At 38.5% G+C, this 12,061-nt stretch overlaps 2 protein-coding genes across 2 annotated transcripts; one reads left to right on the top strand and one right to left on the bottom strand.

Moving 5' to 3' along the window:
- Window positions 1-2,943: 2,943 nt before the first annotated feature.
- Window positions 2,944-6,015, top strand: LOC135689473 (uncharacterized). The gene is made up of 2 exons (XM_065206710.2): window positions 2,944-3,085; window positions 4,671-6,015. The coding sequence occupies exons 1-2, from the start codon at window positions 3,060-3,062 to the stop codon at window positions 5,731-5,733; spliced, it is 1,089 nt and encodes a 362-aa protein (XP_065062782.2). The 5' UTR covers window positions 2,944-3,059; the 3' UTR covers window positions 5,734-6,015.
- Window positions 6,016-6,151: 136 nt separating this feature from the next.
- On the bottom strand, window positions 6,152-12,014 carry LOC148960267 (uncharacterized). The gene has a single exon (XM_089116194.1). It carries the CDS (start codon window positions 11,811-11,813, stop codon window positions 7,233-7,235), a length of 4,581 nt encoding a protein of 1,526 aa, XP_088972320.1. The 5' UTR covers window positions 11,814-12,014; the 3' UTR covers window positions 6,152-7,232.
- Window positions 12,015-12,061: the final 47 nt, after the last annotated feature.

Genomic DNA, 12,061 nt, shown 5'->3' on the forward strand with positions numbered 1-12,061 from the left:
CATCCTCGTTCTGACAGTGGGCTAAATAGTCAGTATCCTATAAGATGCCATTGAAGTTTATATCGTCTTCTGCCCAAAAAATTTTCCCTTATCGAAGACTGACAGAAAAAATATAGATTTTCCTATTTTTTGAATTTTTAATGAAAATTAACATCATGAGAGTGGCTAAACCAGTCATCAACTAGTTATCTACAAGATTCTATAATCTTTTCTTCGGGGTGAATATTTAAGGGCATTGCTTGCCCCCTCTGCCCCTCCTGGAAAATGGCAGGAGGGGCAGCAGGGCAACCCTGGATTGGTCCTAGCTCATAAAGAGTCAAACAGCAAATGTTGTTCAGGGAGATGACTGGAGTGCGAAAAACTTTTCAGCCTTCACATCAAAATATATTATTCTTTTTGCAATAAAAGATTAAAACACCAGGGCGGTAGTTAGAATTCTGGATGAGGTTTAACGTGTTTTAGCATGTTGCTGCAATTTGTAACGCGTCTGTAAAGGTCTCACATCCACACATTCGCAGACTCACATCGAATAAAACAAGGTTAAAGCTGCGATTCCTTTTATTGCACTGGCTATAATTAGGCACATTTGACTGCGAAAATAACACTATATTAGGGCATGTGCACATGCAAAGGCTGACGGTCAAAAAGTATTCATTCACTGAGGTAACAATGACACCACATTGTGCCGATAATGTGCGCAGAAAAAACGGAGTCGACCTTTCTCCGTCAAATTATCTTGAAACCTGCTGATTCTAAACATGGATTTCCAAAACAAAATCTCATTTCATCAAACCTGGCGTAGAAACAATCCAATGTAGTTTGCTGATTGCGATAAAGGCCCATGAAAATGATTAATAATTCACGAGGTAGAATGCTAAAACACTCAGTTTTGCAAGGTCTTTGTTTTCAGAACAGAGCGGCTTAAAAGCAAATCTTGGACGTTTCTTTTGATATTTCTACGGTTTTATTCACTGCATCATTACAATGGTGAACATCAGTCGTGTCGTGGTATTGTTTTCTTTAAGGTTTATGCATAGAATTTACCAGATGTTCCTCGTGTTGAGCATACGTGCAATACCGGGGGTCGTGATACCACATATACCAAACAATGCTCAACAATGTCACTGGATCAAATTCTTTTGTCAATTTGTGTCCGATTTCATAAGCTTTCGTGTTAATGTAATTAACTGAGAATGGCGCTGATTAAACAAATATGTATGCAAAGTTCCGGCGATCGGTATTTCAAAAAGAATCTCCCTAAGAAAGAGGCTTGTGCAACAAACAGTATAAATTGGAATACAAGATAGGACTTAGATAGTTCTTCGTTATTTGTGATCGAAATTGATGAATTAAATTTGCTATTTAAAAGCGTTTTACAAGTAAAATGTCAGAACTTAACGGCGTCTTTCAAAGGAGTACCTGTAACAAGAGTTAGGAGAATCGATCGCCAACTGGTCACGAGCAAATTGTCTATTTTGTATGTTATTTGTTTAGGTTATGTAGGCTCTTTCTGCCATTGGCTAGTGGTGATTGAAGATTGTAAGTGAAGTAAAAAACTGCTGATGTCACAAACCAATGAAAGGGAATTATCCCACTTGATTGATTCGTATTGACCAAAATAGGGTCAAAAACTAGCTTAACCAATAAGTCTTTATCAATTTGACATTCCATAGACTACCGAAGTGATGACGTAACAAAAATATATTTTTAGAATTTTTCACTTTTGATCCCGAAACCTTAAAGAGCATCATGAAATACCTCAAAATATGCAAAACCAGTGCAAGGTGATACAAATTGGCTAGGATATGGCCACATTAGAACAGGCTCTTGCCTCATCAAACCTCTGTAATTTGATCTAGGTTCATAACTTAATGAACCAGGCCAGAATAACAGTAATCCGTTAGCAAACTTGAAATCTTTCATTGGCCATATCTCGCCCAATTTTGAACATATCTAGCTGATTTTGCACAATGAGAGGTATTTTATCTCGTTCTTTCAGATTATGTGGTCAAAATTAAGAAATTCTGAAAAAATATCTTTGATGACGTCACACTTCGTTACTCTATAAATACCCACGCACATCATTTTCATGATTAAACCCATCCCATCGACAGCACACACTCTGATTCTCTTCGGCTTGATTCATGCAGTACTGGAGAGAAATCTCGATTGTATGGAAAGAGATACTTATTCCATGAAGACATTTAGTGTTTCTGAAGATTATTGCCGTTAGTTGTTCTTGAGATCTCTGAAACATTCAAATGTGGCACCGAGATGGCAACTCGTATCATTTAGCATTTAATCTGATTTACGATCCGTGAAAACTTCATCTTTAAAAATTGGAAACGCAAGTGCTGTTTTGTGCCATACTGAGCGATTATGAAGGCTCGACATTGTTTGACTACTCTCTTATTGATATTTGTATATACTTATGTCAAAAAAAGATCACCTGCTTGAAAGAGATAAAGCTTAACAGCATCAACGTCATTTTGATTATTCATGATACATTAATTATGTGTACTATTGGAAGTTGAGGAAATTGCAATGTTTGATTGCAAAACTCATTCATTTTGCATTATGTTGTACAAAACAATCTATACGATCCACTAGATCTTTCATTACACTTCTAAAACATCCAATTGCGTTTTAATCATCAATTGTTTAAATCCAAACACAAAGACATGTGTCGGAATTTCTTCTTTTGATTTATGCAATACAGTATAATGCTTAATACGCGAGCATCATGTGTGTTTTCAATTTAAGGCGACTGGCTTTGAGCACATGTTTAGAATCCTTATTGTTAAGCAATAAAAAGAAACCATCAGAAAACTTGTACTAAGTATTGTATTTGTTTGATATTGGTTTTCAGCGAAATCATTATTCTGAAGTCGGATGAACAGGACCCCCGGTTTTAAGCAGTGCAACAACCGTTAGTCATTCGGGGAACGCCTTAAGACTAATACAAGCTGCAGGACTGCTAACAGATTCTCGTAATCTTGACGGAAAGTTTGGGTTACTATTGATCTGTGTAAATGTAATGCTCTGATTTGGGATTTAAAATGAGAGACATCCTAAAGAAACTAAGGTGAGAAGACATTTTATATTGTTGTTAATAGATCGTCGACATAGTTTTCAGGTCACAAAAGCTTTATTTTATGCTGCCGCATTTCACGGCGCACGCTTTGAATTCAAGTTTTGGAATTTAGTGTGAATAAGTTTTTTAAACCACAAGCTACTTTATCGAAAAAAATAATCATGATTCAACTTCGCTCTGCAATTGGGTGAATGAGTATCAAACCCACTTAGAAAAAGGTCTATAAACCTTTTACTTGGTTTCAGGTTCGGTAGATCATTATTGTTCAAATTTGTGTAGACTGGCTGTAGAAGAGACGCTTTTGGAAGATTAAACTTGACGTGTTACAGCCATAATTATAATAGGTTTAGCATATTTCATGTTTACAATTGAAAAACTATCATGCGCCTCATTGCTGAACTGAAAGGTGACTGAAGAACGATTGAGTGTTTTTTACAGAGGTCCTGCAGATCCAATTCCTCTCATGACAACATCATTGTCGTTGATTATAAAAAAGCTACAGAATGTCTACTAATGAACTTTTACATGGCCATGCCCTTTTTCGCTTCACAAACAACTCTACATTCAAATACCTCTTTCCAAACAGCTCATTTTGCATTCTTTAATCAAAGAACACAAGTTTTTCTTTTGGCATGTACAAGAAGATTAACACAACGTTTGTTTTACACAGACTTAGATTTAAAGATTTTTTTCCATCTTTTGCGTACACAACAATTGTGTTTTCGTCAATAAAGAATTTAGCATGGCAAAGAATACATACGGACTCAAAAGCATTATCCTCGTTCAGGGCGTTTCCATCTAGACTTTGGATGTCAGGATAAAACAGCTAGATCTTTGTTCTTATTGAGTTCTTTGGAGATAGATAGGTCTGTGACATCCATGCTTCTGTAAAACTAATATGATATACTTAATTTAATCTTTACTTCTGTAATTATTAATATAATATATTTAATCAACTTCTCACACTAAAGATAACGCTAGTGAAGAGCTATGTGAGTTTACGAACTTCGAATGTTTTAAAGAAAGTGTTTCTTTCTACGAATCTTTATCATTTCTTTTCACTTTATAAAATGAATTGGATGAAGAGTATTAAGGGGCGTAATTTCATTTTCAAAACACTTTTTAAGGGGTTATTTCAGGTATAAAAAGGAAATAGAAACTATCCACAAAAAGCGCTTGAAAACACTTAAAACATTATAAAGAGCCTTTTAAATTTAATTTCTTTTGAAAATTACATTAGATTCTCGTCGTCGTATTGCTTTGTTTTTGACTATCTTTCGCAATCATATGCTTTACAATACAGATAGTCGTTGAATAGCTTTATAAGAGAATTTTAGAAAATGCAGGAACAGCAATTCTTTACTTCCACAGATGTTAGTTGAAGGAATGCCTTGTAGACGTACGACGGAGCCAGGAATACCAACGCTAACCATATTTGGTTGGCAATTGTTTCGAGAAATATTTTTAAAAATCATCAGTGCTAGAAGCTTGCAAGCTTGAAATAATAATTTTGGTTTAAATGAATCTAACTGCTAAGTAAGTAGAAGCAGTTTCATTGTTGCGTTTTATATCTTAGATGTGGGGGAGGCACATCGGCGGCTGCAAAGAGGGCTAGTGATACTTACGAAGAGCCGAAAGATAGCGAAACAGAAGAAGACCAAAATGGTTCTAATGAAATCGAAAGAGATAGGCAAGAAGAGGAAAAGAAGCAACTGATTGAGGAAGAGCCGGTGGATAATACCAAGACAGAGAAGGCCAGCAGTGACGTCATAGGTCAAGATCAGAATCATGTAGAAGACGAGAATTCAGTGAAGAATGAGGAAGAAGTAGAGAAAAAGTCGGAAGAAAAAGTAGAAGAAGTGGAAGAAGAAAATGATGAAAATCACTGTGATGCAGCAGCAGAAGAAGATGAACAGGAGGCAGAGGAAGGAGAAAATTTATTAAAGGAAGACAGCGAGAAGACGAAGGAAAGGAACGAAAAGAAGAGTAAAAAGAAAGAGGGAAGTCGCTGGATATGTGGGCTTGGAAAAAAGTCAAGCAAAGAAAAACCAGAAAAGAAAAAAAAGGAAGAAAAGAAATCCAAAAAAAGTAAAAATGAAAGTAGTGAAGAGGGAGATAAAGATGGACTAACTGAAAATGAGAAAAAGCTTATAAATGGAGATGAAGAAGAAGGTCAAGAAGAAGGAAATGGGAAGGACTCAGAAGAAAAAAAGGAAGATAACGAAGAAAAGGCAACATCCGAAGGCAAAAAGGAAGAAACCATTATGAACGAAGAAGTTGTTGTTTTTGTGACTGAGAGCGAGGCCGTTGTAGAGGAAGCACACCATATCGAGACAAATGTAGAAGCAAAAGACCAATATTGCATTAAAGGAGATGGCCTAGTTAAGGGTGTCAAAGGAAAAGCAACATCATTTCAAATAACCTCAAATAACGAAGACGTTTTCAGTTTTACATGCAAAGTTCAAGATGCCAATGGAAATGAGGTTGCTGTTGAAATCGAAAGCGTCGAAGGCAACGTCCACAAAGCAACATATTTTCCCAGTACATCAGGCTTACACTCAATCGAGGCTCTCTGGAAAGGGGAGCCAGTAGCTGGTAGCCCTTTTCAAGTCAACATTACTGAAAATGAAGGTGAATAAGGTTTTGGTGAAAAGAGACGTTAGAGAGAGTATTTTAACGTTACCTTTGTCACATTCCTAGGACATTATTTTACAGATTGCTAAACTTGTGCTAACTTAAGCTAAAATAAATTGTAAACTGGATTTACTTTTTGAATTTAACTTAGAAACCAGAGAAGATAAAGCCATGTTGACAGGCTTATAACCAGCTAGACAGGATAATAAGCAATTTCCTTAGATATTTGCTGTTTTAACTAATCATCTAGTTTTGCTGCATACATATATAATATAATAAGAGGCAAACTATATTTTCACTCTGACAACTGCTGCGTTCCCTTTATGATACGTTAGATGAGACAGTATAATGGAGACTGAATATTGTCAATCACGTCGTTATTCATTAGGTAAGGAAATTTTACAAGAAAGAAAAGTTTGAGAACCAAAGGCCTCCGAAAACAACATATGTCTTGTGCATAGTGACAATCAACAAATGCTTTGAATTTTGTGAAAGTCTTAACATTGATGTGAAACAACCCACGCATTTTTAAAAACGAAAATGTTAGAAAATTAACTTTTTCTCGCTATGCCTTTTCCAGGCTTTAACTAATTGAGTGTGTTATTTTTATTCCATACCAATTATTAATTTATCGTAAAACATGGTTCAAGCTATGTATCGATGGACACAGACGGCTCTTACTGCTAAAATAATTCGCTGATTAAGAAGAAACATAGAAGTTAAAAGAGACTCAGATTCAACGATGCAAATCCTGCCCTACGATAAATATGAAAAACCAAAAAACCATTATAGTTGAAATTTGATTATTCGTGTTCTTATAAGCAATGCTAAATAAACCTCCAAATAGTAAACCCAGGAAAGCTTAAATTTTTTATGGCGGGTTGTGAGAAAACATCTATGAACTTTAAGCATCACTGTGCAGATATAGATTGCGGACATTTTGAACATTAAAGGCATTGAGTCATGGTAAATAGGCCTTCTCTATAAGGGGTCATTTGGTTACGGCGTGATCGCTGCTGTTTCATGTGATATTTGCATCCATTGTTAACAACTTGCTATTGATGAAAATTGTTTTGTCCATCAGTACGAGCTGAGTTCATGTGACCAGTTCCAGATCAACCAATAGCATCGCAGTCATGAAAATCATGACTCAGCGGATTTTGGTCCTTAGGTATACCCAATCCGTTTTATCATGACTCAATGCCTTTAAAAAAATGTCTCTTTGAAATGCAGTTAACCTTAGAATCAGCACGCTGCTAAAGAAAAGCCTACCAAGATTAATATTCAGGTGTGTCTAAACTACCAACGGCCTGAAAACACAGATATTAACAGGTTAACAGGAAGGTTGCATGGCAACAACGCTTCGATGGTAAATAAGCAGTCTACCAGGTAGAGATGTACTAATAACAACTATAAAAAAGCTTTATACATGACCAAAAATATTGATTCTTGGATTTTAGATTACATTTTAATGTAAAACTTTAAACAACAATACAAAAATTGCTTAAGGTTCAAGTTTCATTTTAACATCTTGCGGAACGCCAGCTTTACTAAGAACCGTGCTGGCAGCTGGTTGATTTTGTTTATCTTTATTGTCAGATAAATCGTTTTTCAGACAAAGCTGTTTGCACATTAATAGTTTTTCAATCCAGCCAAGAAATCTTGAAGTCTTAGGAAACAAAGATAGTCGATCTTCAAGCAAAACAAACACAATGAAATAGAGGCAGATAAGAAGGTTCGCCAGTCCAATGACAAAGGATTTCAGTTGCAGAATGGCGTAGTTGTCCCGATTGTCTAGTGAGGTGTATGATATGAGAATGGCAACTAGTGACGTCAGATCGAGAAAGTTGCCCGTGAGAGTGCAGCAAAGCCGATCGAACCATTTTTTTTCTATTAAGTCAAGATCATCCGGCTGTCGTGGATAGTAATTTTCATATGGGTTAACCTGGACAACCAGAAGAATATTTACAGCAAGCAATGTCACAATTAATGGTCTTTGCAAGCCCCAGTCTATTGGTATAAATGATAATATGACAGACAACATCATCCAACGAATAGTTAAAAAGATGATGAACATAACATGTGGTACAGTGTGCGTTGGAACACCACCAGGTAATAATAAGTGGCCGATTTCCTTGTTTAGGGGATCAGGAAAGACTTTGTTCCAAAACCAGTAATGCAAGGTGAATGGTATTCCAAGAAAATATAACACAAGTCCAAATACTCCAAAAATTTGTATAAAAGACGTGATACGGCATTCCTTCCAAGGTTGCGATGACATATAACGTAATCTTGTCACGGGGTCTATCCTGCAGCTCAAGGTGCCAAGACTCATATTGCCCAGTGGGAACTGCAGAACAGAAAGTAGAAGCCAATAAGAAAGAAATGCTTTCTTCCAAACAGGCTTCTTCTGTACAGTACCAGTTACTATTATGTAGAACAGTATAAGGCTACCGAGAAACAATGGAAATGTAAATATAAGCACAAAGGCGCCTTCCCAACCCAACTGCTTCCCGGTGAATATATTTGGCAAGCAGGCTAGGCCGGGAACCGGGGCGTACATAATCTCGAATAACTGCAGAAGGTACGCGAGAAACGACGGCCATACGAAGTTACCTTGCAGAAGAGCTTGTGTAGTTTGTATGTAGAAAATAAATATCATTGTCGCGTAGGGTGGAGAGCGGAGCTGCTGCAGATAAACGATCAATACAATAAAAACCATGAAAACAACTGTTGCTGTTGAAGATATCCCGAGCAGAACTAACAAAAACGTAATAAGCACTTCAAGTACTTGACTGTCGGCGATTGTATGAATCAGCTCTTGGTTACCGCTTGCCTTGTGCTTGCGCATGAAATAGAATGTAAGCACCAGTATCGAGGCTGACACAGCAATCACGAGACATATTGTCTGCTTAAGTCCCATTACACATGGTGCACAATGGTAGGGACTTTTTCTGTAATACCCTTCTTCACATTTGGAGCATAAGCGACCTCCATGTCCAACGACACACGGATCCGTACATATTGCAACACATTGCCTCTCTTCGTCCGGGCTGGTTTTGTTTCTACAAGTCAATTTGCATAACGAGCCTTTGCAAGGGGTAAACCTTGTTATACTTGTGTAACACTTGATGAGAATCCTTGAATTTTCCGGACTGTCCGGCCAATAACCAGGTGGAACAACCATGGCTGAACTATTAGTAGAATTGCCTCCACCGCCAATGCAAATACCCTGTTGCAAACAAGGTATGCACCTGGTCATTGCATCTCCGTAAAAATGTGGCTTGCAAAAGCAGTCCCTTAGTATCTTACTACCCGGACGCGAGGTTGCATTCTCTGGACACCTTCCCTGCGTAGGCCTAACTGACCCAAGCGGACAGTAGTACCCAGAAATACAAGACTGCGGAGCATTTGCTGCCTCGTCGTTAGTTTCTGACAAGGCAGTCCCTGCTGGGCAATAAGCACCTGCAGGACACAAATGAGGTGGAGTGGCGGTTTTGTCGAGGACATCAGCCATTGGATTTGAGGTGGATGTTCCTTCTAAACAGAAGAATCCTTCTGGGCATGCGCCGCTAGGCTGCAACATGCTGTAGTCACTGCAATAAAACCCTGCCGGACATGGGCTGCAACCGAGACCTACATGACCGGGCGTACAACGAGAGCAAAAGTAGTTTCTCGGTAAGACAGCATCTACTCCATATCCATTAATGCAATCGCCGATTAAATCAACTTTTTGCAAGTAGGTTACAAATGTTATCCCAAAAGGCTTTTGGCTTTGCCCCATGTGAATAGTCCCGATGCCAGCAATGAGATCGGTGTGGTCAAACCGGTACAACAGGCGAAAAGGGCAGCTCTCTGTAGCATACATAAGTACTGTCTTCTCGAACGAAATTACGAGACGTTGCGCGATCTCGCTGTAGTCGAATAGCGGAATATTCGTAACGAAAAGATCGTCATATTTGGATAGCAAACTTCCAAACTTGTGATCGATACTCAATGTGCAAACTGTTTTGTGAGTCAATGCAGACATGACATGGATGTGATACGTCTGGTTTACAATATTCTTCAGCGGTGTTTCAGCGCAAAGTATAAAAATTTGCGAGCTTAAATAATCGTTATAATTTGTAACAACAAGACAATTTGGAATTTCAATTTTTTCCTTTTCTTCCAGACTATAATCTTCTTTTATTTTGTAATGAATAAGAGTCGTCGTAATATTTCCGTCATTGTGACTAGCAACGAAGAAAGTGTTGTCACTCGTAAAATAGATCACCCATATTCGCGTAGATTCGGTGGCATCGAAATCGTCCCAGGACCAGCTTCCTTTGATTTCTGCTTGAGCCAAAATCCCACTCATATTATACGACAAATGGGCCATGCTTGATATTTTAAACAGCTGAAGAGTTAAGTAATTGGTAGACAGTTCCTGGACAACAAGCAACAGCTCGTTTTTCGGATCAATACCAGCTTGAATGACGAACACCTTATCCGAAATACTGACAATAGAATGTAGATCAGCGACATTCGACTTTGTCACTGTAATTGCTGAAGCCGAAAATGCGCCGTAGGGTGAACGATAGTACGAAAGGTACGCAAAATAGTCTCGGTTAGGCGAAAAGAACGCAAAAGGGTGTTCGAAGTTGTGGTTTATTCCTGCTGCTGAGAAACTATCGGCAATAAAGAAGCTGTATGTGTCGGCATATTCAAAATCGCTGCTGAGTGAGCTTTCTTTGCTTCCATCTCGGTGAAAGATACGACCGCCATGCGAAAAGAGCCATATATCTTTGTTTTGATGATTGACGAGGAGAAATGATTCGGCAGGCGTAATGCTCGTAGCGAGCGAGGGGTATAAGAGTCTCGACGCAATAAGAGCTGGTTGCAGTTCTGAACGTACATTGAATATAAATCCACGAGGGTCTGCCGTTTGCGTAGGCACAATTTCAAAGAAGAATATGTCTGGAGAGGCAAAGCCGAAGCGATTTATAGCAACACCAAGCCTCCACGCGGAAACAGTAAATGCAGATATGGGATAGGCCGACTTTCGATCACTGATATCGAAAATGCGCGGCTCCCCGAGAATCAGGCAAGCAATAAGCGTCCCTTCCGTTGATACACTGCAGGGAAAATAGAATGCAGGGTTCCTTGTTATCATATTGAAAGTCATGACAATATCCTGGACTTGAAAGCCACCACATTTAAACATACGTAGAGAAAGCTTTCCGGTGCAATATATTGAAAAGTAGCCCCGAAATGAATGTGCTTCTGTTGATAACGGTACGAATTTATCCAGGACAATCAATCGCTCGCCGTCTAGAACCACATGCATTTGGCCACTGATAGTTTCGTTATTTGGTGTAAGGACACAGCTATCTGAAACGGCTTCAATCTCACGACAAGCTCCAAGCGGGCAAAAGTAAAGGCAACTCTCTGAAAATATATACAATGTGCTGAATGAGGCTTGCACGTCAGTTATCTTGATATCACTTTGAAGATCCCCCATAACAAGGTTGCTCTCCAGAGAAATCTTTGACTGAGGCCATTTGTTAGCGTGAATGATTGAATAAAACGGAGAGTTTCTCAACCAAACAACAACGGAGGCGGTCCGGTTTCCAATGCGATTTAAACGCAATTCCCTTTTATTATCAAAAGACGTAAACACAAGCTCCCATTTGGTATCGGATGCTTCAGTGCTACAGCTATCGGCTAGGCGCACGAGTAGCGCTCTGTTCCGTGATTTACATTGTAAGGATAAAATGTACTTAAAATCGTCAATCAGGATTGCATTATGAATTGTTTTACATTGATCTTTCAATTCATTGAAGTTCAGTTTAGCAATGACGCAATTATTCGGGCCACTGTCTTCAGAAAATCCGGCAGTCGCAAGCAAGTGATCGCCGGTAATACTCCATTGCACCAATGTAGTATTCGATTTCGTTGTTGTTTCGTAGGACATGGGAAATGGGCCTAGATTGGCCGGCTTGTATAAGTCATCCTCGTACAGCTCCGGAAAGTATATATTCCCATTAATGTGTAATATTAGGCTGAAAGTCAATAAGGTCCATAGAAACACAAAAATATTCTTCATTTTCCCTGCAACATTTTCTGCAATGGCTTGATCCAGATTAGTAAGTGTTTATTTTCGATTTCTGAGCATCCGTATTACCTTGGTTCCAACAGGTTCAATAACTTTTGCTAATCAATTGCTCTTTTAATCCATACCTGTCATGAAATACTAAGATATCTTCAAGCTTCTACCCAACCACCCGGAGAGTAACACTCAGCTATGCGATCAAAGGTAAGAGTTGCCCTTACCCGCGCCTTTGAAGCCACTAC

This window comes from Rhopilema esculentum, chromosome 5 (genome assembly GCF_057945365.1).
Source record: "Rhopilema esculentum isolate cy_ngs chromosome 5, ASM5794536v1, whole genome shotgun sequence".
Lineage (NCBI taxonomy): Eukaryota > Metazoa > Cnidaria > Scyphozoa > Rhizostomeae > Rhizostomatidae > Rhopilema > Rhopilema esculentum.